The following is a 21,017-nucleotide window of genomic DNA, read 5'->3' on the forward strand; positions in this document are numbered from 1 at the left end:
CAAGCTGAAAAGACCTGCTCCATTTATAAGACCATCCTTTTTATTCCTCCCTGGAGAAAACCCCACAGTGTTCCCTACTTGGGGAACAGTTCCCTATTTGGATGAATTACAGGTTTCATTCACTCCACAAGCATCCCAGCCTAACCTAAATGCATCCTGCTACATCTAAGCTCATTTTGACTTGGGTCAGGGAGAACTGCTCACCCCACCGCTAGCATTTCTGAATCTGCCCTTTAAGTCAGCCATCCTCTGGCCCAGCACTTGCCATGGGCTAGACACTGAACCTGGTAGTAGGGGCTCAGGGCTGGAAAAGGATACTCTGATCCTTCTGTTGCTCACAATCCACAGTCCAAAAGTTCCCAGGGTGCCAACCATCCCATCTCCTTAAGAAACATCTCTATTCTAACACCTGTTTCTGTGCACATAGCAGTGATTAAGCCTTTGTCCTCCTCAGACAGTGCTACAACCCAACCACAACTGACTTTAAACTTTGCTATGAACTGTCTTTTTAAGCCAAGGCTCCATTCATTCGTTTTTCCATGAGGCCTTTGAGGAGTCTGGTGGTTCTGCCACTGATGAAGCTGAAGACAGTAGCCTACTTGTAGAAGACCCCATATCCTGAAGTTCAAAACTAGCATCTGTGATTTCATTCTACTATCCATCTCAGAGACAAGGGGACAGGCTGGTGGCGGGACTACCTCACAAACAGAAATTCACGCTCTCTCGGTAGTGTCGTTTTTGTATTGTGTTCTCCCCTGATAGCCTTGGGTGTTGGTTTGTTTGTTTGTTTTTGTTTTTGTTTTTTACTTGAATGTCTCCCCCAGTTCACATGAGTACTTTCTGCTTCCTTCTTGGTCTACGTATAGAGAGCATCTTTGACAAGGTTCTTCCTCCCTAGATGGGCACTCACATTCCCCTGCCTCATCCACTCTGTCCCCGCTATGGGTTGCCACATAGGGATTTGGTGAGTTCTAGCTTGGCTCCACCAATCTTTCCAAAGAACATCTCAAATTTTGCATATGACAAGCTACCTAATCCTCACTTCAGCAGCCCTCCAGCTCACTTGTTCTCAAAGGGATCCCAATGACTTCTCCTCACTTCTCAGCAAAGACGAAGCCAGAGAGCCCTCTCACTTAATAAATTTCTGCAGTGTGCTTATTAGCGCCTTGTAATGTAGCCGCCTAAATAATTAAGACTAACCCACACGTGTCAAATTAAATGAGCCAAATACATTGAGAAATTACCTCATCCTCAATTTCTTTTATTAATCAGAGCTTTTTTAAAAAAATTACTTCCCTGCTCATTTACAAAAATCAAATATAGTCAGAGAGACTCTTGCTTATAATAACTGTATGAGTGTTCAGCCTCTCCTCTGATGCTCACTTGGGAGGTGTCCTAGTATGTGACACATAAAATAAGTTAGGTTGCCTCATGGAGACGGAACCTGTGGACAATCAGATATGACAGGTCACTCATACTCCAGTCTTTAGAACTGTTCCCCTTATGGTCACCTGAGAGGATGGAAAGCTTCCCAGAATACAGAGGAAAGAATTCCTTCCAGAATCCTCTGCCCTCCTTCCTCAATGTACCCCTAGAGTCTCTCCTAGGCTCAATCTAGTAGTCCATGCTCTCTTCCATTCAAAGCCACCACTATTGTGCTTTAGGTTTGTTTAAGTCAATGATAAATATAATAGGAACCATCAGCAATTCTATCATTCTGTGCCTGTCATACTAATGGTCAGGCTAAATCTTCCTATTGGTAGCACCTGGACTTTAGGTGCAAGCTTAGACAAAAAACTATTGTTGGCTAGAACTAGGAGCCTCCTCACAGCCTATACTTCCACTGGCCCCCTCTCTGCATGCTACATTCCTGCCTTTTGGGGGTGGCTATTAGAAGGAATCCACAAATATACTAAGTAAACATCAAAGGGGCTTTGATCCACATGGCGGCCCTCGACAGAACAGGAGCCCCTGAAGAAAGGGCCAAGGCCCTGGATGGGAGAACTTAACATGTCAATTTGGGTGCCTGAGATGTGAAGCCGTTTGAAGTGAAGACGGTTTGGCTGTGCCTTCAGATGAGTGAGCAAGTGTGTAGGGGAAGGAAGGGAAGTGAGCCTTTGGAAACAGCGCCCTCGGATCTGCCTCTCTGCTCTTCACTGATAGTCAATAAATCCCTTTAAAGAATCAGGAGATCAAAGCTGGTGACCTCCCTGGGCTGTGGTGTCCCACCACCACCTGCCAAGCTTTGTTTTTCCCTAGGGCACGAACCCCTAAGCTTGACTTATCTGTTCTCGGGGGCCCTATGCTCCTTTTCATCCTGTTGTCAGAGGCTGGACCTGGGTGGCAGCAGCCGGATGCAGAGCATCCTGAGCAGAGACAGGAGGAAGAATCATCCCACGCTGTCTATTCTCTGACAGCCAAGATACCTGTCGGTGGAAGGCCAAGGACACATCTGTGTCATGGACATGTGTGACACCACTCAGTAGGAGCCTCCTTCTCTGAGAACACAGGTGGAAACAGCCATGTAGCAGGAATCCTGGCAAGTTTCTGTGGTGGTGTGGCTGCAGTCATATGCCCTCTAGAACAATATCAGGTGCCCATTTGCCCAGTGTAAAGCAGCTGTCCCATTTGTCAGACTTCTGAACAAGCAGGTAGAAATGAGAAGTCAAAAGCATCAAAGACAGTCCCTCAACATTGTTGAGCCTCCACACACACCCCATCTGTGTCATGTGAACAGCAATGGCCCATTCACATCCCACAAAGCATTGCCGTGGGAATCAAATATTAAAGTGGATGTGAAATTGTTTAGAATTCTTAAAGTACCCAAGACAAGTGAGAACCAAAAGTCAAATACCACAGTGTATAGCTTGCCTTCTAGTAAGGCAGATGTACTCAAGTCCAATTCTCACACACAATAGAAGCTGGTTTACACATGCTCTACAAAAGATAGCATCCGGCATTTGCTACCCAAAGTCGCTCTTCTTCTTATTCTTCTGGGAAAGTCAATCATGCTATGGGTCCTTGTGTCTCAGCACTGCTGACCTCTGTACTCTAATTCTACACTTCCCAAGTTCTAGATGATGTCACTGAACAGTGCCTGCCCATAGGAATTCACAAGAATCAGCAAGTGAAGAATCCCACCCTTCCAGAAGGTTGAACACATCCTGTCTATCCCTCATCTCTGTGTCTCCTCCACTCTCACTATTCATCTTGAGTTACCCACTATGTCTGGTCATGCTGTCCCACTCTGGACACTATCAGGTGCTCTTGTTCAGCTAATCTGGCCACAATCTCAAAGTGCCTCAGTCATGGTCCCCAACCTTAAACTATAAAAAGCCCATATAACCTAGAGCAATAGTTACGAGAATGGATTCTAGAGTCTAACTTCAAAATCCTGACCCCAGCACCTGCTACGGCTGCTTACTTCATATATCTGTGAATGAAGGCTGTAGATAATGAGAAGCACAATGCTCTTTGCCTCACATGATGCTGTGAAATCATGCAAGGACTACTGACTTTAAGTCATGCCTGTGACATAAGTGCTATAGAAACGTGTGTTAAATAAGTATCCCTGGTTAAGAAGCCTCCTCACACCTGACCCATTCCCAACTCACTCACCTGTATCTTCTTTCCAGAGCTTGGCCTCCAGAAAAGAGGATGCTGTCTGGTGCTGGGCTACATGGCCAAGGACAAGTTTCGGAGGATGAATGAAGGTCAGTGAGAACCTCCTCTTCCCTCATGGGTGATGCAGTGAGGAGAGGGTATGTCTACAGCTGTGGTGCAGAGTGACCTGGACAAGGACCACATGACAGTTCAGGAAGGAGAGTGGGGGCCTTGATCTTCATGGTGCTGCTTACAGAGGGGAGAACAGCTGCTGCTGCTGATGATGATGATGCAATGCCTTTCTTTTGCTGTCTTCTCTTCCCCACGTGTCACCTGCTTCTCGTTCTTGTTCTCTCTCTTCCCTGTCTTTGATCTTCTACCCCCTTACCCAGCCCAGTCAAATTGGCTTCTGTTATCATTTGAATCCAAAGGTCCCCCTCCTTCTCTTGAATCATTCCCACTTCTTGAACTGGCAGCACCTTATAGGGTACTCAGGAGAATCATAAAGAATAAGGCAGCATTGTATTCCCAGAGCCTGCTCTTAAAGACCTGCCTACTTTCCCAACTCCACAGACTGAATTCTGTCTCACGCCCAGGGATGGTTCTGCCTTCCTCAAGCACCAGATCTTTACTGAGGATCACCTGTGTCCCAGAGGACTTGGGGAAGATATTGACTTTAACATGGGGGCTAGCATGTGAGAATATCACTGTCACTTATGAATCTGCTGTCATAAAGAGCCAATCCTCTCTCCATCCCTGGCCATCTGTCTCCATGCAGCTAATAACCCTCTTCATCAAATGCCACAGACTGTTTGCCAGGGTTCAAAAGCAGATAGACAATGGCTGGGGGTGCCATTTATTCATTAAAGTCAGACAAATCAAGCTGTGGCTTCTTCCCACCAGCCCAGCTTGCCATGAGCCGGCCCCCATAAGGGCTCATAGCTCCTGTAGCTTCCTTCCCATTCCAAGCAAAAGAGAGGAAACACTCCTATCATGTGACCATAAGTTACACTGTACACAGCCCAGTGCCTTCTCCCTGGATTCAACAACTGTCTTTCCTCACAACCCATCATCCATGACACTCATGCCTCTGTATGTGGCCCAGACTAGAACCCTGGCTATCTGGGTGCCTGTCACCGAACCCCTCAAGATGACAGTCTGCTAGGAGTCAGGTCAGCATAAGGAAGTCCAGGAAGCTCTTATCTCTTACATTCATTGCTTGCCTGTTCAAGAAAATAGCAGCTTCCAGAAGCCACTTATCATCTGTAGGAGCCCCATGGCTGAGCACAGCCAGGGGTTAGGGCTGCATATTTTGTGGCAAGGCCATCAGTCTTGTTCATTGGCTTTTTTCTCTCTCATCACCCTCTCAACACTGCCTCCTAGAAGAGAATGGTAGGCAGTAACTTCTAATTTGTGCGAACTGACAGCATGACTCTGTCCGTGGTGCCAAATAGACACATTTTCTTGTTGGAGATGCTCATTACAGAAATAGAGGTTGGGCTTTTAGGGATTGGGCGAGCAACTGGGCTATATTTGAATCTTGAGGCACCAGGTGTCTGACCTCTACTTCTAAGTGGCCAAGAAAATGAAGGAAGGGGTGTTGAGCAAGCTGAGCCAAGATGAGTGATGAGTTACAAGTCTCAGCTAACAAAATGGAGACGGGCTAGAGGAGGCCCACACAGTGTGGTGGAACAAGTCATGTGCAGTGTATTAATTCTGGTTCTGGAAGGGTCCAAGTCACAATGGGAAGAGGGGAAAGGCATCTGCTTCCAGGTCAGACAGACTTGCTTTGCCAAGTGCCAGACAGCACATTTTCTCTCTTCTAAAGTTCATGTGCTGTTTAAGGAAGCAAATGAGAGGTATGCTCTACTTGGGTCTCTTAAACCTCAACCCATTTGCAGATAAGAAAGGTATCTGCAAACACAGGGACTGTTTATGGTTTATAATTATCTCATAGCAATACTCAAAATAATTGTAACTCCTACATGTTAATAATTGAACAGGAATAGCAGCCATGACATCAATCAAACAACAGAATTCTTGGCCCACACCAGACAACACACCTTGGTATGATTTGAACAATTGCCAAAATAGTAAAAAAAAAAATTATTATTATTATTTTTCTCTAAGTGGCCAGAATTCATGAGCTATTGGGACAATTAGCTGCTTTTTCCATTAGAGATAAAGTGGGGATCATTTTATTTCATATAAATATAAATATAAAAAACCCTTGCTTTGTGCTGTATTAAAGCATATTTGTTTTGTTTAACAGCATCTAATAAGGTGTCTGTCACCCAGGGAGAAGTGATCCCCTATTTCATTTGTTTCCCTGTTAATTTCATATCTCCTTTTATTTTATTTTCTCCCCACCATCACACCCTCCTCCTCACTACATCCCCCAAAATAACAAACATTTGAGAGGGAGCAAGAGGAAAATAATGAATGAACAAGAGCTTTCGAGATCTGGGGCTTGTCGTAAGTTAGAGCAATCGCAATTGGTGCTGTTAAGCTACACAAAGCAATAAAAAGAAAACGCTATTCAAAGATCATTTAAGGAAGCATGTGATAGTCAATGAGAGAGTTGCTCTATTTGGGAGTGCTTAATAGCTTCTTGGAGAAAATCTGTAGCAGTTGCAGGAATGGGAGGCTTGGTAAATGTTGGGGAGAGAGTTCTTTCCTGTTTGGACTCAACAATCTGGGGATCCAATAAGGCTATAGAAAAAATCAGCTAAGAGCAGACAAGGATAGAGGGGATAAAGACGGGCTGGGCCCAAAATGTCAGAGTTGTCTAATATCATTGTCTTCCAGTGATTAAGAACTCAGTGCTTTAAAGGAACTGTTGGAAAGAGATTGTTTATTTATTCATCAAACATTCATTGAAAACCATAAAAATGATACCAATTTTTCATAATAAGTGTCAGGCTCCACTGTAAGCACTGGAGCTGTTAAACTGAATAAGACGTAGTCCCTGCCCACAAGGACCTCACAGTAAAATCACAAGCTTGTCTCACTAAAAACATCTCTACAAAAGCCACCTGCTCACAACTCACCTGAATCAGAGCTCCTTCCTCACCATATGCTCCACCTGGCCAACCAGTCTGTTTCCTTTGCAGCATGTATCACAATTTGTGATTGTGCATCAACTTCCTACTTGTGTTCTGTGAGCCCCATCTGTGGGGGAGGGAAGATCTCACTTCCATCTTTCCATATCCTTGATACATCCCAGTGACTCACACATAGGGAGAGTCACTTATGGTAAATTACTTAGGTAAATGTTTAATAGAGGCTGGGAGTCACAATAGAAGACTATCAAAAGTCACCTGAAGTTGGGTATCAGTTGGGTCCTGAGAAGGAAACAGAGCTCTTTACATAATGTGTCTCCAGGCTGGCCATGCTTTAATCCCAGAACTTGGAAGACAGTAGCAGTCAGATCTCTGTGAGTTCTAGTCCAATGTGGTCTACATAGCAAGTTCCAGGCCAGCCAGGACTACATAGTGAGACCCTGACCAGGGTTGTCTTCACATCTTCAACAGCACCCTGAGTCTTGGGCTTCCCTTCAGTTATGGGTTTCGAGGCTCAGGAAGAGTGGAGAGAAGGTCAGAGAGACTGTCCTTGCCCATGGTGATCCAAAGGCAGAAGATTATAGAGAGATCTAGATTGAGGGGCACAAGTCCCATAGGACCCAGATATTCTGTGAGGCCCATCTTGAGAAGGATAAACAAGGAAGAATGTATTTAAAGGAGAGAGGAGGTAGGGAAACCCTGGCCTCCCTTCTGTCTGGTTCCTGGCCCCATACTGGAGTGGGCCTGCACAGGTAAGTTTCCTACACAGAGGTGCCCTCTTGAGCTGCAGAGAGGGGCAGACAACAAACTTCCAGGACATTCGGATTCCCAGTGGGTGACTGCTTCTCTCTGTTCAGTGAAAGGATAGCAGCAATGCCTCCCAGAGATGTCTCATCTTCCCAGAAAAATCCACTCAGTGACTAGCATAGCACCATGGGCTGACTGAAGACTCTGGCTTCCTGGAGCACCCAGGAATGATGAAGCCAGATGCCTGGTGTGCGAGCCAGCTCACAGCTCCTGGGGGCACCCCCGTGCTAGTTCTTGTTCTATGGACAAGTGCATGCCCATCATAGCTCCTGTCCTTACCACTGAGCCCTATGCAGGAGACAGGGCTGTAGAGGATGGGAACATAGAGTCTTCTGCAGCCCTGAAGTCCTTTCCAATAGATGGGAGCCTGTTCCCTTTTTCTGTGATGAGTATAGAACAACACTGATCTACCATCTTCTAACAGATGTTTTTTTTAAAAATCTGTCCCATAGTTGGAGCAAGTATGTAGAACCAGTTGTGGGAGCTTGTCCCAGCAAGATCCTAGACATCTAGAACTCAGCCCTTTCAAACGCAAAATTGAATAATTTGGATCAGGTCATCTGTAAGGCTCTATATCCATTTGCTTTTCTGTTGCTGTGACAAAGCACTGAACAAAAACGGCTTGGGGAGGAAAAGGTTTATTTGCCTGGCGGTTAAGAGAAGCCAGGGCAGAAGCTCAGAGGAGGAACCTGAGGCAGAGACATCCAAGAGGAGTGCTTCTTACTGGCTCATCCCTGTGGCTTGCTCAGCCTGCTTTCCTATGTATAAAAAAAAAAACCCGGGACCACCTGCCCAGGGGTGGCACTGCCCACAGTGAGCTGGGCCCTCCCCCATCAATCATTAATCATGAAAATGCCCCCACAGACTTGCCTACAGGCCAAGCTGATGGAAGCAATTCTTCACTTGAAGTTTCACCTTCACGGGTGACCCTAGTGCATGTCAAGTGGACAAAGACTGACCAGCCAAGGCTCTAAATTGTGATGATACAAACTCTAATCTGCCTCTCAGCCCACTGCCCATACCTTGTTTTCTCGCCCATCCCATAATGTTGCATGCTCTGGTAACTAAGGGATCCCTGGTCAGCAAAGGAGCCTGTTTTAAGTAGAGTGGTCTTGCCATCTGACCCAAAGCACTTCATTTTCTTTCCCCTGCTTCTCCTTGCAGAGAAGATCAAGGTCCTGGTTGACTTCATTGCCACCCAACCTGCAAATGGACTGTACTTCTATCAGTGCAAATGGGAAACAGGAGTTGGTAGCCTGGACCTTCTGACCAGAGCCCAGAGCCTAGGAAGGGCAAGTCCCACTTGTGAAGGCAGCTCTTACCACAGGGCTCCTTGGGGCCAGTTTGCCTCATGCAGAGGGCACACAATCATTTTCCTGAGAGCATTCCTGAGGTGCCTGCCACAGTTCCCAGGATGTTGGCTAATACTGTCATTATGTTAGTTGGAGCTTTGGGGCACATATTTTTTTCTTATTTCATTTTTCTTGATGATGTGTTTTCCTCCACTGGGGCTACAAAGCTGGTTATTTGTATAACGCCTCTGTTTATTATTTATGGCAAGACCCAGGCTTCCAGGGCACTTTATGATGGTTATTTAATTCACTCAGTGTCTTGGAACAAGAGACCAGCTATTTCCATTCTCCTGCCACAATCTGATGGAAGATTCTAGAGCTCTGTCCCAGGCTGATTCCTCCAGCCATCATTCCTACAGAAGACCTGTTTATGGAAGGCCGGAGGGTTTCCTGGGCTGCACACCACGCCAAATCACTTTGTAAATTTCCACTTCCTTCTCCTGCCTATCAAGATCTCTCCACATCCTGGGGATTTTACCTTCTGGGGATCTTCTGAATTTGCACACCCTCTTCTCCCTCCCTCCCTCTCCCTTTCCCTTTCTCCCCTACACTCCCATTCTCTCTCTCCCTCCATCCCTCTCTCCCTCCTTACCTTTCTCCCTATCTACCTCTTACCCTCTTTCCTCATCATATCCAACCACCACCCTCTGCCCATTTCATCTTCACACATAGCCAAAGCCATGCATCAAAAATGAAAACTAGATACTATGTTCTAGAAACTATTTCAGTGATTCTCTATTGTTTTTAAGAATATTTAAACCCTTTCCGTGTTTTATAAGGCTCCACATTGATCTGATTCCTGCCAGTTCTCCAATCACATGACTTACTTTCTCCTCAAGAAGGCTGTTCTTTCCTACACAGGACTTTGGTGTCCTTGGTTCCTCCTCTTAGAACATACATCACACTCAACCCATCCATCTCCCTGCTCTTTGCATGCTAATTCCTGCTTATCCTCCAAACCATAGCATTAATATCTTTTCCCACTGAGTCTACTGATCTGCTCTCCCCAGGCTAGGTCAAGTTTGTGAACTACATACTCCTGTAGACCACACCCTTGCCCTCCAGAACTCTTACTTCTGTGTACAAATGTACATTCATAGTTCAGTTGTTTCACTAACAGCTGCCTGCCCTCCCAGTCAGTAAGCTCCATTAGGTCAGTCATGTCTCAGGGGCCTAGCTCAAATGTCTGCACAGCATGGAGAATGGTATGAGAGTAAAGACGGGCTGGTTTGGGCCCCAGGATGCTGGGAATAGGCGAAAAAGAAACATGAGCATGCACCTGGAAAAGAGAAAAATGCCCCCAGGGAAGGTATGTGACTTGCCCAGCATGACAGCCAGTGGGAAAGTTGGACCCAGGATCAGTCAGGGGAAAGTGCCTAATCAAGCTGGTTGGGGTACTCTTTGAAAGAGACAGGCTGTGAGAACCTCCAGGGAAAAGGGAGGAGGTTGTTCAGACAGTGACATTAGAGAACATATAGAAGTCTCTCTCTCACACACACACACCCTCACGCCCACAGCTCAGCACTGTACCAGGCTCAGACACTCTGAGCCGGACGGACATGTACTCTGTCCTCAGCGACACTACTGTCCAGCAGGGAAAATCAGCCAGTCTTCATGCCAGTTGTTTGGATGTCTGTTTCAGTTTTAAGTATTTCATTTAGCATTGTGACTTGTAAGCCTAAAGGTCAAACACTGTTGTTTGAAAGTCAGAAATTTAGATGCAATTCCAGCTCTCATCATGGTAGGCTTAGCAGATCATCACAGATGTGAGGCCAGAAGGGGGCCAGAGGTCATCTAGTTGATGGATCCTTAAACTTTCTTCACGTGTCTACCTTTTGCTGAAAAAAAATTTTATGTGACTCCAGAGATATATAAATGTCTATGTTTATAGGACTCCAAGTACATAGGCTTGTAAACTAAGCATTTACTTATGATAAATGATAAAGGAATTAATATTTCTTAATCTTTAATACACAACATAATTTTACCACTTATTAAAAAAAGGCAAATTTATACACTAATGAGATAGGTGTGCTTGTTTATTTTTACATAAATAATTAAATCTTGACTAAATATTTGCTGCTACGGGGTGTGGAACATTTCCAACAGTTTTCAGATCAGTATTTTGATCTTAAAATTGTCAGTGCTGAGAATTCTGCTTTGCATAAGCACATCACAGGACACAGCAGAAGTACATTTACTGCACTTCAGCAATTGTTGGAAATTCTGTCCTAATCCCAACCCCAAGTTCATTTCACACTATTTTTATAAAACTCAAATCACCAATTTAAATGGAATTTAAAAAAAAAAAAATCAAACACTCAAATTCAGTATAATCCAAAGATACACTACTTCGATACTCACACAAAGAAATGATAGTAGAAAAATATTGAAGCCTTTGTCTTCCATAATTAAATGGATTGTGTTTCTATGAGAGCAAAAACTTTGCACTCAAGAGTAAAAGCACAATTAGTACCATTCAGTAGTCTCAAAACTGAGCTAAAGTGACTTCAGGAAGCATCTGTGACACTATGTGGTGTGACAGAGTGTGCAGTACATAGTGCACATGCTGTGTGTTCAGAACCAAGGCTGCATTGCCTCTGAGTGATACGACACAGGTGAGCATTTCCAGAGACACCTGATTCACTGCATGTTTGATTTCAAGTCCATTTTTTTGGTCATTGGATGCTCAAAAACCTTTCACTGATGCCAAATTCTCAATTACCTCCACATACAGTCTATAACAACCCCCCATGCGGTCATGATCCATAGTTTAATAATCTGGGATATAGTCCACACCATCTTTTGATGGTTCAACATCCTTGCCAAGTTCCACTGGATGGGAAGACTTGATGAATACTGTGGATCTGGGCACTTAGGACTGACCACCATTCATCCAGTGGCTCTCTGTGCATGGCAAGGTGCCAGCCCCATGAGATGTGAAAGTGGCCCCTGATCCCAAGGCTATCAAGCAGATAATATTGTAGTGCAATGTCACAGCTGCCTCCACCAAGTATGAATAATTAGCTGTGGCCACAGAGAAGGAGACTCCATTCAGGCTGTAAGCCATGTAGGGTGTATCAAGGGTGGCTTCTTGGAGAATGTGACACTTGGCTGCTTTTCTTAAAGAGGCTGTTGCAGCCAATGCCTGAATCCTTCTATTAAGAGAGAGAGAGAGAGAGAGAGAGAGAGAGAGAGCGAGCGCTGGACAGTGGTGGCACACGGCTTTAATCCCAGCACTCGGGAGGCAGAGCAGGTGGATCTCTATGAGTTCAAGACCAACCTGATCTACAGTGCGAGATCCAGGACAGGCACCAAAACTACACAAAGAAACCCTGTCTCAAAAAAACCAAAAAGAGAGGAAGAGAAAGGGAAACACACTCTATCAAGGCCATGGGCACCTGTCTCTTCGTTGAGGTTCTTATAAAGAGGTTTCAAATATTATAGGCCTTCAATCCAAGGAGTCTTCATCCTAGTACTCCAACTGCCCTAACAACGGGTCAACTGACCTGGGAAAGCAGCTGCCATTGGCAAGACATTAGTCTCCCCTGTGCTGTGTCCTGAGGAGGCCTCCTATCCCCTCTCTGTTTCTGTATCCCTCATCTAGTCTCAAAGCTCCATCACTGAATGCATTGAATACTAAGACCCTCACTCCAGCGCCCCCCCTCCACACACAAGAGTCTGGAAAATGCATAGAAGAGTGGAAATAAATGAGGTGCCTAATGACCTGTAGTGCCATAAAGTTTTTAGAGCTGTACAGCAGAATGAGTAGATTCGGGGCTGAGATGAATTACCCAGGACTTTATTGAAGGGGAGTCAATAAAAATCTGAAGGCACTTGTACCACCTTCACAAGGTGGTCATTGCACAGCGCCAGGTCCAGCACTCTGGAAACAGCAATGGAGTACTGTGTTTTCCCCTCTACTCCATCTGCTTCTTCTCTGGGCCTTCCTTGCTGAAATATATTTGTTTCTATGGAAACGGTGTTGTTACTGGTATGGGAGGAGTTTAATGACATTCAGAAGTACCAAATCAAGTCCATTTATATAATGGTTTGAAATACACATAATAGCCTATGGAATATAGGACCCAGTGACAGTTTCAGTAACTGCATACTGAGTGTGGGATAAATAGAGCACTGTAACAGTTCCCCACCTCTGAGTCAAATGGACCAGGAATAACCATCATTTTTATCAGGAAAGGGTGGCATGTCTCAACCTCTGTTCACAAAATCATCTTGAAGCACAGCAGCACAAGCCACTCTTTTCTCATTGAGGAAGGGTGCTGTGCCATGGTTCTTCTGCACCTGCCAAGGTGTGGCCCCTAATCAGGTACGTGGGTGTGGGGATATGGCTGTGGATGCTCTCAGGACCTAGAAAGAGGTAAGCTTCCCATCCAACACCCCTTAGTCTCTCACTCTGGCTAGCCTGTGGCTCTCATTGTGCTGATAGCTGCACCTGGGTCTGTTCTGAAAGATCATTTCTGTTTGATTTGGGGATTTATCAGGTGCTGACTGTGTACTCAGAGCAGTGGGAGGCATGGAGGAATATCCTTACTTTGCCTAGTTAACTCCAGAGACACAACCTAACTAAGGATTCAAATGTGATCTTTTTTTTTTTTTAATCTTCAGGAGGAGAGGGTACCTGAGTGACTTTAAAATTGACAATGGGGAATGGAGGCAACACAGGGTATCACCAGAGTGACTTTTAAAAATTGGCATGGGAGAACAGAGGCAACATAGGGTATCACCCAGCCTGTAACCTACTATCAACTGTGGACAACTAGAACCTGGATTTGTGGGAACTCTGGGACATGCTGTAGAATACTGACTCAAAGTCAGGAGACCCAAGGAGCACAGCATCTACACACTGGCTCTTGAGAGAAATAGGTTGGAAGGCATTTGGGGCATACACAAAAGGGGTAGAAGTGTTAGCTTCCAGGAACTGATTGTTGTGACTACTGCCTAAGAGAGAGCCCCAACAGCAGATTTTTCAGGTACTGGCGACAAGAAGCTGCCCCCACAGTTTCTGAAATGGTACAGCCTAGAGATTTAAGGGGGTCCAACAGAGCTGTCAACTTCCATCAGAAATTGAGGTTCAGTGAGGGACTAGTGGCTAGTGACAGAGAAAGGTGGGATGAGAGAGCTGAAGAGATGTCTAGAGGACATTCGCTTGGGGCCCAGCAGTAGGTAAAGCCAGCAGTCTGACTGCTGTAATCCTGAGAACTTCAAGAAAGAGAGAGAAGGACCGGGGCTAACCCATGAGGATGTAAGATCAAAACACCACTTTTATATGCTTGTATCATTTACCACCCACCACATCAAAAGTGTCCCATTTTTGAAAAATCTTATTTCATGTGCATGGGTGTTTTGCCTGCATGTATGTCTGTGTAACACATGCATTCTTGGTACCTGAAGAAGCCAGAAGAGGTCATCAGATCCCCTGAAACTAGAGTTACAGATGGAAAGGCACTAGAGAACCTCCATGTGAGTGCTGGGGATTGAGTCTCAGTCCTCTAGAACAGCGGTTCTCAACCTGTGGATTGAGACCCCTTTGGGGGTCACATATCAGATATTTACATTATGATTCATAACAGTAGCAAAATTTCAGCTATGAAGTAGCAATGAAATTATGTTATGGCTGGGGGTCGCCACACCGTGAGGAACTGTGTTAAAGTGTTGCAGCATAAGGAAGATTGAGAACCACTGATCTAGAGGAACAGAAAGAGCCCTTAACTATTGAGCCATGACTCCAGACCCATCCTCCCCCTTTTAAACTTTTATTGAACTTAGAACTGTGTAAAGTGTGTTCTGATTACTTTAATCTCCCATCCTCCTCAATCTCAACCTCACCCCTCAGATCCCTTTCCCACATTCGTGTATTTAATTTTTGTTTTGTTTATTTATTTGTTTGTTTGTTTAGTGGTTTTGAGATTCCCTGGGTTCAACCAGGATCATCTATGTGACCATGAGTTTGGAACTATCCATGAGAGTCTGATGGGCTCCTCAAGAGGTGCATGCTGGAGATAATGACTGCCCCTCCCCAAGAATCCATCAGTAGACAATAGTTGTTTGGGGAGGGGTAAGGCTTAGTGAGTCCCTCCCTGATCCATGATTGACTGTTGATAGGCCCAATCTTGTATAGACCCATTGCAGGCAACCTTGGTTGCTATGAAGGAAGTCATGACTGCATTGGCTGTGCTGGCCCAGAAGACAGCATTTCACAGCCTTATCTCCCCACTCTTACTGTCTTTCCAGCCCTCTTCAGTGTTGATCCCTGAGCCTCAAAGAAGGTGGTATATTTGCCTTGTTTAAGGCCAAGTGCTCAACTGTCATGTATCTCAGCATCCTAAAAACAGCCATATATCTCTGTAGTCACCACTACTCATTGCAAAGAGAAACTTCTCTGATTAAGGCTGGGAGTGGCATTTGTCTATGGGTATGAACTTAAATGGTTAGGAATTATTCAGTGCCATGACAGTTTACCTAAACAACAATAATTACTTTACCCCTTGGTCTTAAGACCTCCAAGGGGTTTTGACTGGGTTTACAGTACAGGCATGCATTCTCTCTTGTGAATCAGGCCTTAAATCTGATTAGAGATTTATAATCTGATAATAGATGTACCAATATTGTACAATATGGAACATCTTGGCTTGCAGGTTGGTATTCTAGTTGATAGTATTCACAGCTGAGAAAAACATTTGATGTCTTTTCTCCCTTGGTATCTTGTACAACACGTCCTAGGACTATTGAAGCTAGCTAGCATGAAGGAAGCTCAGTTTCTGCTTACTTTATATCTTGAAACCAAAGTGTGTTTTCAGCAATGGAGTTTTATCAACTAGTTCTGGTGGACAGCCAAGAGGAATGGCAAGAAAGAGCCTGTATTGTTTGGAGGCCTCTGGGATATCTCTAGACAATAACTTACAAGGAGCATCTCATAGCTGGCACCAGGGTTTTTGTTTAGCAACTCTTGGCTTCCTGGAGCAGCATTACCCAGACATTCAATATTTCTCCCATCTAACACTTGCTGTTTTTCAACTTATGGTTTTTAGTCAGCTAACAAATCAATGGATTTTCATATGACTATCATACATTCTTAGTTTTAATCAACCCTCCCCCCTCATTCTCTCATCCCCATCCTTGCTTAAAATTTCTACCTCCCAAATTCCCCCTGTTTTTATATCATCCATGTTCTGCTATCCCCACTTTGAGGATGAAGAAACTGAGGCTGAGAAAGACTGAAACATTAACCTAAGGCATATGGCCAGGAGGCAAACTTGGCTTCTTATTTCTACTCTGCTTATTCCTGTAGATGATATAGAGGCAGTGTCCCCATCATCAGGAATGGGAGATGTGACTAACAGGGCTGCAGTGTTCAGTGCTCAGAACAACTGCCTCATATCACCTAACCATGCACTACTCACAGACCCTACTCTGATCTTACCCTAGATCAAGATTAGACTGCCTGGGCCTGGTATTGAGTGAATTCTCTGGGCAACGCTGTCCAGGGTCACGGGAAGGAAAGGCACATCCTGGGGAGAGAGGGCTTTGACTCTGATGGTCCACAGAAGAAAACCTCTTCCCCGTCCCTCCCTCTATACTCTACTCTCTCAGCCTTACACCTGAAAACACCAGGGAGGGATGTCAGCCCACACTCACCCCTGAAGCAGTATTTCTCCAGCCTGTTTATAGGCTGGTTTGGTTGTTTTGTTTTGTTGCAAAATATAGCCTCGATGCTTAGACAAGGGAGGTAAAGGCTGAAGAGTCCCTAATTAAACAAGTCTCTCTCTTATTGACTATCTGGAAACTAACATGCCAAAGGGCACAATAAGCCACCAAAAGTGGGGAACACAGTTCTCAAACTCATTGTCTGCAAAACATCTTTACAGGATGTATAAAGCCTAGTGCTCCCTTGAAACCCACATTGAGAAACGGTGGTTTGAGGCCCATATCTGACACTAGGTAGCTGTGTGAGCATCGTCAGGCAAGACAAAACATCATAGCTGCTTTGTGAAGACCAGTAAAGTAGCATGGGTAAATTCCATACATTGTAGAGTTGTATACAAATGAGACAGTGTGTTATTATTTGCATGAAGCAAACACTTCCCCCAGGTAATGTTTAATGAAGAATCAAACAAAGAAACAAATATTTTTAGATATTAGTCCTGTTCTTGATGGGGAATAAAACCTTGTCTTTGATCTCTCTTGACCTATGGTTTCTATTCTGCAAAATAGGTATATTCATGATACCAGCCCTCTTTGTTGCATGAATTTGTTGTAAATAGATAGATAGATAGATAGATAGATAGATAGATAGATAGATAGATAGATATAGATGATATAGATAGATATAGGTATAGATAGATACAGATATATAATGGCTGTGCAGGTGCTTTGGGAGGGTATAAAGTTCCATAGAACTTATTGTACCAAGTGGCTACCCCAGTTCAATCCCATTTGTGCAAAGATCAAAACAGGAGTGTTGGGAAAGGGATGGCCTGTGGGAAAAATTACAACAATGAATATTCCTTATGCTTGTTCCTGAGGCAGGAGCCTTGCACATACGTGTTACCAGGGGGACACAGGACTGTTCCATGTGCGAACAGCAAATGCAACATTAAAAGGAAGCAGTTGGGGAGCCCCTAGTTGTGCTGGAGAGGTCAGTATGGGCTCTGTACAATGCAGCAGATCAGCATGGATGAGTTTGGCCTCCCAAGTCAAGTCAGGGGCTGTCATGGAAGGACTCAGAGAGCACTCTGCCCTGAGATGTAGGAGAACCAATTCCCCCTTCACATAGCAGCTGGGGAGCCTTGTCCACATTATTGAATGAGAATAAGAAAATCAACCCTGAGCATTGTGAAGGCCAAATCCCAGCTCAGCTGTTTAAAAGGGGGTTTTATAATGCCCGTAAGTGGGAGGTGACATGGTACACCTTATCACTCAGCTGTCATTGGGTGGACATCTACTGTGTGCCAATAACTGCCGCCACAATCACTTACTTATCATTCAGTCTGTGCCAGAACCCTGTTCATCACTCTAGACACATCAGTTTATTTAATGATCGCCCCAGTCCTCAGGGATAGCTGTACTGACTCCCATTGTCCACATGAGGAAATCAAATTCAGGAGAGAAAAATAACTTCCCCAAAGCCATCCAACCAGTAAATGGCAGAGCCCATCCCTGGATCAGACAAAACTCCAAGCTCTATGCTAAATGTTTCATCATTTTCTGTGGTGCTTCTGTAGAGCCAGTGGTGAGCCCTAGTCTCAAACCCTGCCAGGTCTCCCTTCACTTACGTCTTCCCCATGCTTCCTGCCACCAGCCCTGCTGACCACTCTTCAGGACCTTTCCCCTTCACGCTTCATCCTCTCCTCCTCCTCCTCTTCTGCCAGGCCTCCGTGACTATCTGTCTTCTACAGCACAGCCATTTGGGCCTCTAATTTCCATCCCAATTCACGCCCTCAACTTCCCAAGACCCTGGACAATGGGTCTCGCTTATCTAGAGCAGCTACTGGGTGTGTGGAAACTGAATACCTCCCACAATGCAAAAGCCTTCAGAAGACAACAGGACAGATGGGAGAGTGCTAGGCTAACTATAGCCAAGTCTTACCCGCTCCTGATAGATGTCCCCAGAGGCAAAATCAAATGACCTATGGTGCCAGCTCAGAGCTCCTGGCTCCCTCTCATCCACCAGACGGTACAAGGACACAATGCTTCTGCAAATCTCTTCACTATAGGGCACTGTCGTGTTATCTTGGCTCATTCCTTCTCCAGAGATGAAGAAACTGTTTTAAACCTGCCGCCCCACCAGCTCTGCTCCTAGCTTCCAATGCCATTAAGTTTCATTATAACGAATAAACACCACAATGACATTTATAAGTTACCACTGAGCACAGAAGCACAAATATGAAGCAGATAAACTGCATTTGATCCAAATAATTACTGCAGGCAATATTGGACTTAGTCTGAGCTGGCAGCCGGCTACGGAGTAATTTATTAGATTGCGTAAGGCAATGTTGCACGTTGGGTTTTTCATTATTGTGTCTCTTCCCCTCTCTGTGGCCTAAATAGGTTACAGGAGTTTAGACAGTGCATGGCCAAACAAAGACAGACTTTGCTCAAGCAGATTAGGGCTGGGAACACAATCCAAGGTCCAGAGATGGCTGCTTCCCAAGCAACACGCGTACTTGTGAGAGAAGAGAGAACTGAGATTATGTTGATGTTGCCAGCCTAGGACGGCTCCCTGCCCTCCCCACCCACTGGCCCAGATACAGAAAGGGGCCCCATGGAGGGAGTCAATGACAGGCTGGATGCATAGCCTAGGTTTCTGCAGCAGACTCTGGCCAAAGACCCTCTCAATCAAAAGACCCCTCCATAACCTTAGGTGGCCCTGGGCAGTCCCACAGCCCAGTCTCAGACCTGTCCTTCTGCAATGAATAAAAGAAAGGAAGCAATCTGCCACCAACCCTGCAAAACAAAGCAAGGAGAGCTGGCGAAGAGCAGCCTCTCCTCTGCCAAACCTGAACTCATAAAGTTTGATTCAAGGGGTTACAATACCTCCTATTCAGCATCCCTCCTGCCCCATTCTCCCAGCCTTAGTAAATTACCCAATAAGCAGCAAGGACCTGTAGTTATTGTGCAGTTAAATGGTATTTGCCCAGTAAATCCTGAGCAGAGTACTCATGGTGATATACAGTAACTAATTACAGACATGAATTCTCTCCCCAAGACGCCAACTGTTACCAAATATTGCTGTGTTTAGGGGAGGAGCTTCCAAAGCTGCTCTACTCTTTCCAGTGAAGCCATGAGTAACTTCGCTATAATAGGAGCCATAAGCATCTCCAGAGGCCTTCCAACTGGAAAATAGAGATGTCCTAAAAGGCAGGCAGGCATGGACCACTCTCCCAAGATGGCAGCCAACAGCTGCCCCTGATCCCATGCCCCAGCAGAAGGGTTCTGGTAGGCACCAGCCTGCCCTCCCTGAGTTATCCCACAACAAATAAGCATCACAGCACTGCAGCAGTTGCAAAGGCCCACAGCTCCAGCAGTGCAGGGAATGGAAGTCATCAGTCACCAAACCAGGCTTGAGCTGAGAAAGCTATTGTAGAGGATCAGCTTCTACATCTAAGGATGTGCCAAGGATGAGAGTGGAAATCACCGTTCCAAGCCAGGCGTGATGGAGCATGCCTGTAATCCCAGTACTCAGAAATCAGAAGCAAGACTATTATTAGTTCAAGGACAGTCTGGGCTATGTAATGAGATCCTATTGGAAGAGAGGGGGGAGGGAAGAGAGAGACAGAGAGACAGAGAGACAGAGAGACAGAGAGACAGGGACAGAGAGAGCTGGGAAGATAATTTAGTCAATTAGAAAAGTGCATGCCATGCAAACGTAAGGACCTGAGTTTGATTTAGAAAACACAAGTCAAAGCCAGGCATGGTATCAAACCCTTGTAATCCAAGTACTGGCTGAGGAGGTGGATGCAGGAAAGCTACTGCCCATTGAGAGCTCCAGGTCTGTGAGTGACACTCTCAAAAAATAAGGAGTTTGAATGTTGGTCTCTAGACAGGCACACATACACACAAAGAGAAATATTTAATAGTCATGCCTTAGCCTGGGTGCAGAGAACTTTCATCCTAAATTAATGTTTATGGGGCTCACCACAGCTCTAAGGGCACATGGGAGTGTTACCCTGATCTAGAGTTGGGCAGGGGCTATACGTGGAGGGTATAAAGCAGATGGCCTATCATTGTCACATCTGTTCATAGAGCACAGCTGGAGCAGTTAGAGGGCACTGTATTCAGTCTCTGCCCTCTAAAGAGGAAAGCCAGGGATGAAACTCCCTTTGCACTCAGTACAGCTGTGTAAACAAAAGCCAGTATTGGAATGAAAGAATTCAAAACCTAGTTCCACTATCCATCATCAATGACCTTGGACCAGATACTTACCCTCTCTGAGTTTGGGTTTCTCATCTATGAAATAGAAAGGGCTTTATGTCTTAGGATTGCAGTAGAAACGGCCAGCCTTGAGGTGGGGCTGTTCCTGTATCCTAGGTGTTCTGTCTCTACCCATTCCGTCTCCATCTGGTCAACCTGTCTTCTGAGCCATCAGACTCAGTAACCTAGCGTAAGCCTCCTTGGAAGGAAGAAACCAACTCTAACCCCCAGAAGCTAGAACATCACCTCTCCTTTTTCT

The 21,017-nt window shown here is 45.2% G+C and overlaps 1 protein-coding gene across 1 annotated transcript in view; it reads left to right on the forward strand.

The window, feature by feature from the left end:
* The window catches only part of Kirrel3 (kirre like nephrin family adhesion molecule 3), a 166,038-nt gene that overhangs the window by 38,884 nt on the left and 106,137 nt on the right, over nt 1-21,017 (forward strand). The window contains exon 2 of the mRNA XM_036192496.1: nt 3,622-3,713. Coding sequence (XP_036048389.1) covers nt 3,622-3,713 — 92 coding nt within the window. The remainder of the gene's footprint in view (nt 1-3,621; nt 3,714-21,017) is intronic.

Source organism: Onychomys torridus, chromosome 7, assembly GCF_903995425.1.
Source record: "Onychomys torridus chromosome 7, mOncTor1.1, whole genome shotgun sequence".
Taxonomy (NCBI): domain Eukaryota; kingdom Metazoa; phylum Chordata; class Mammalia; order Rodentia; family Cricetidae; genus Onychomys; species Onychomys torridus.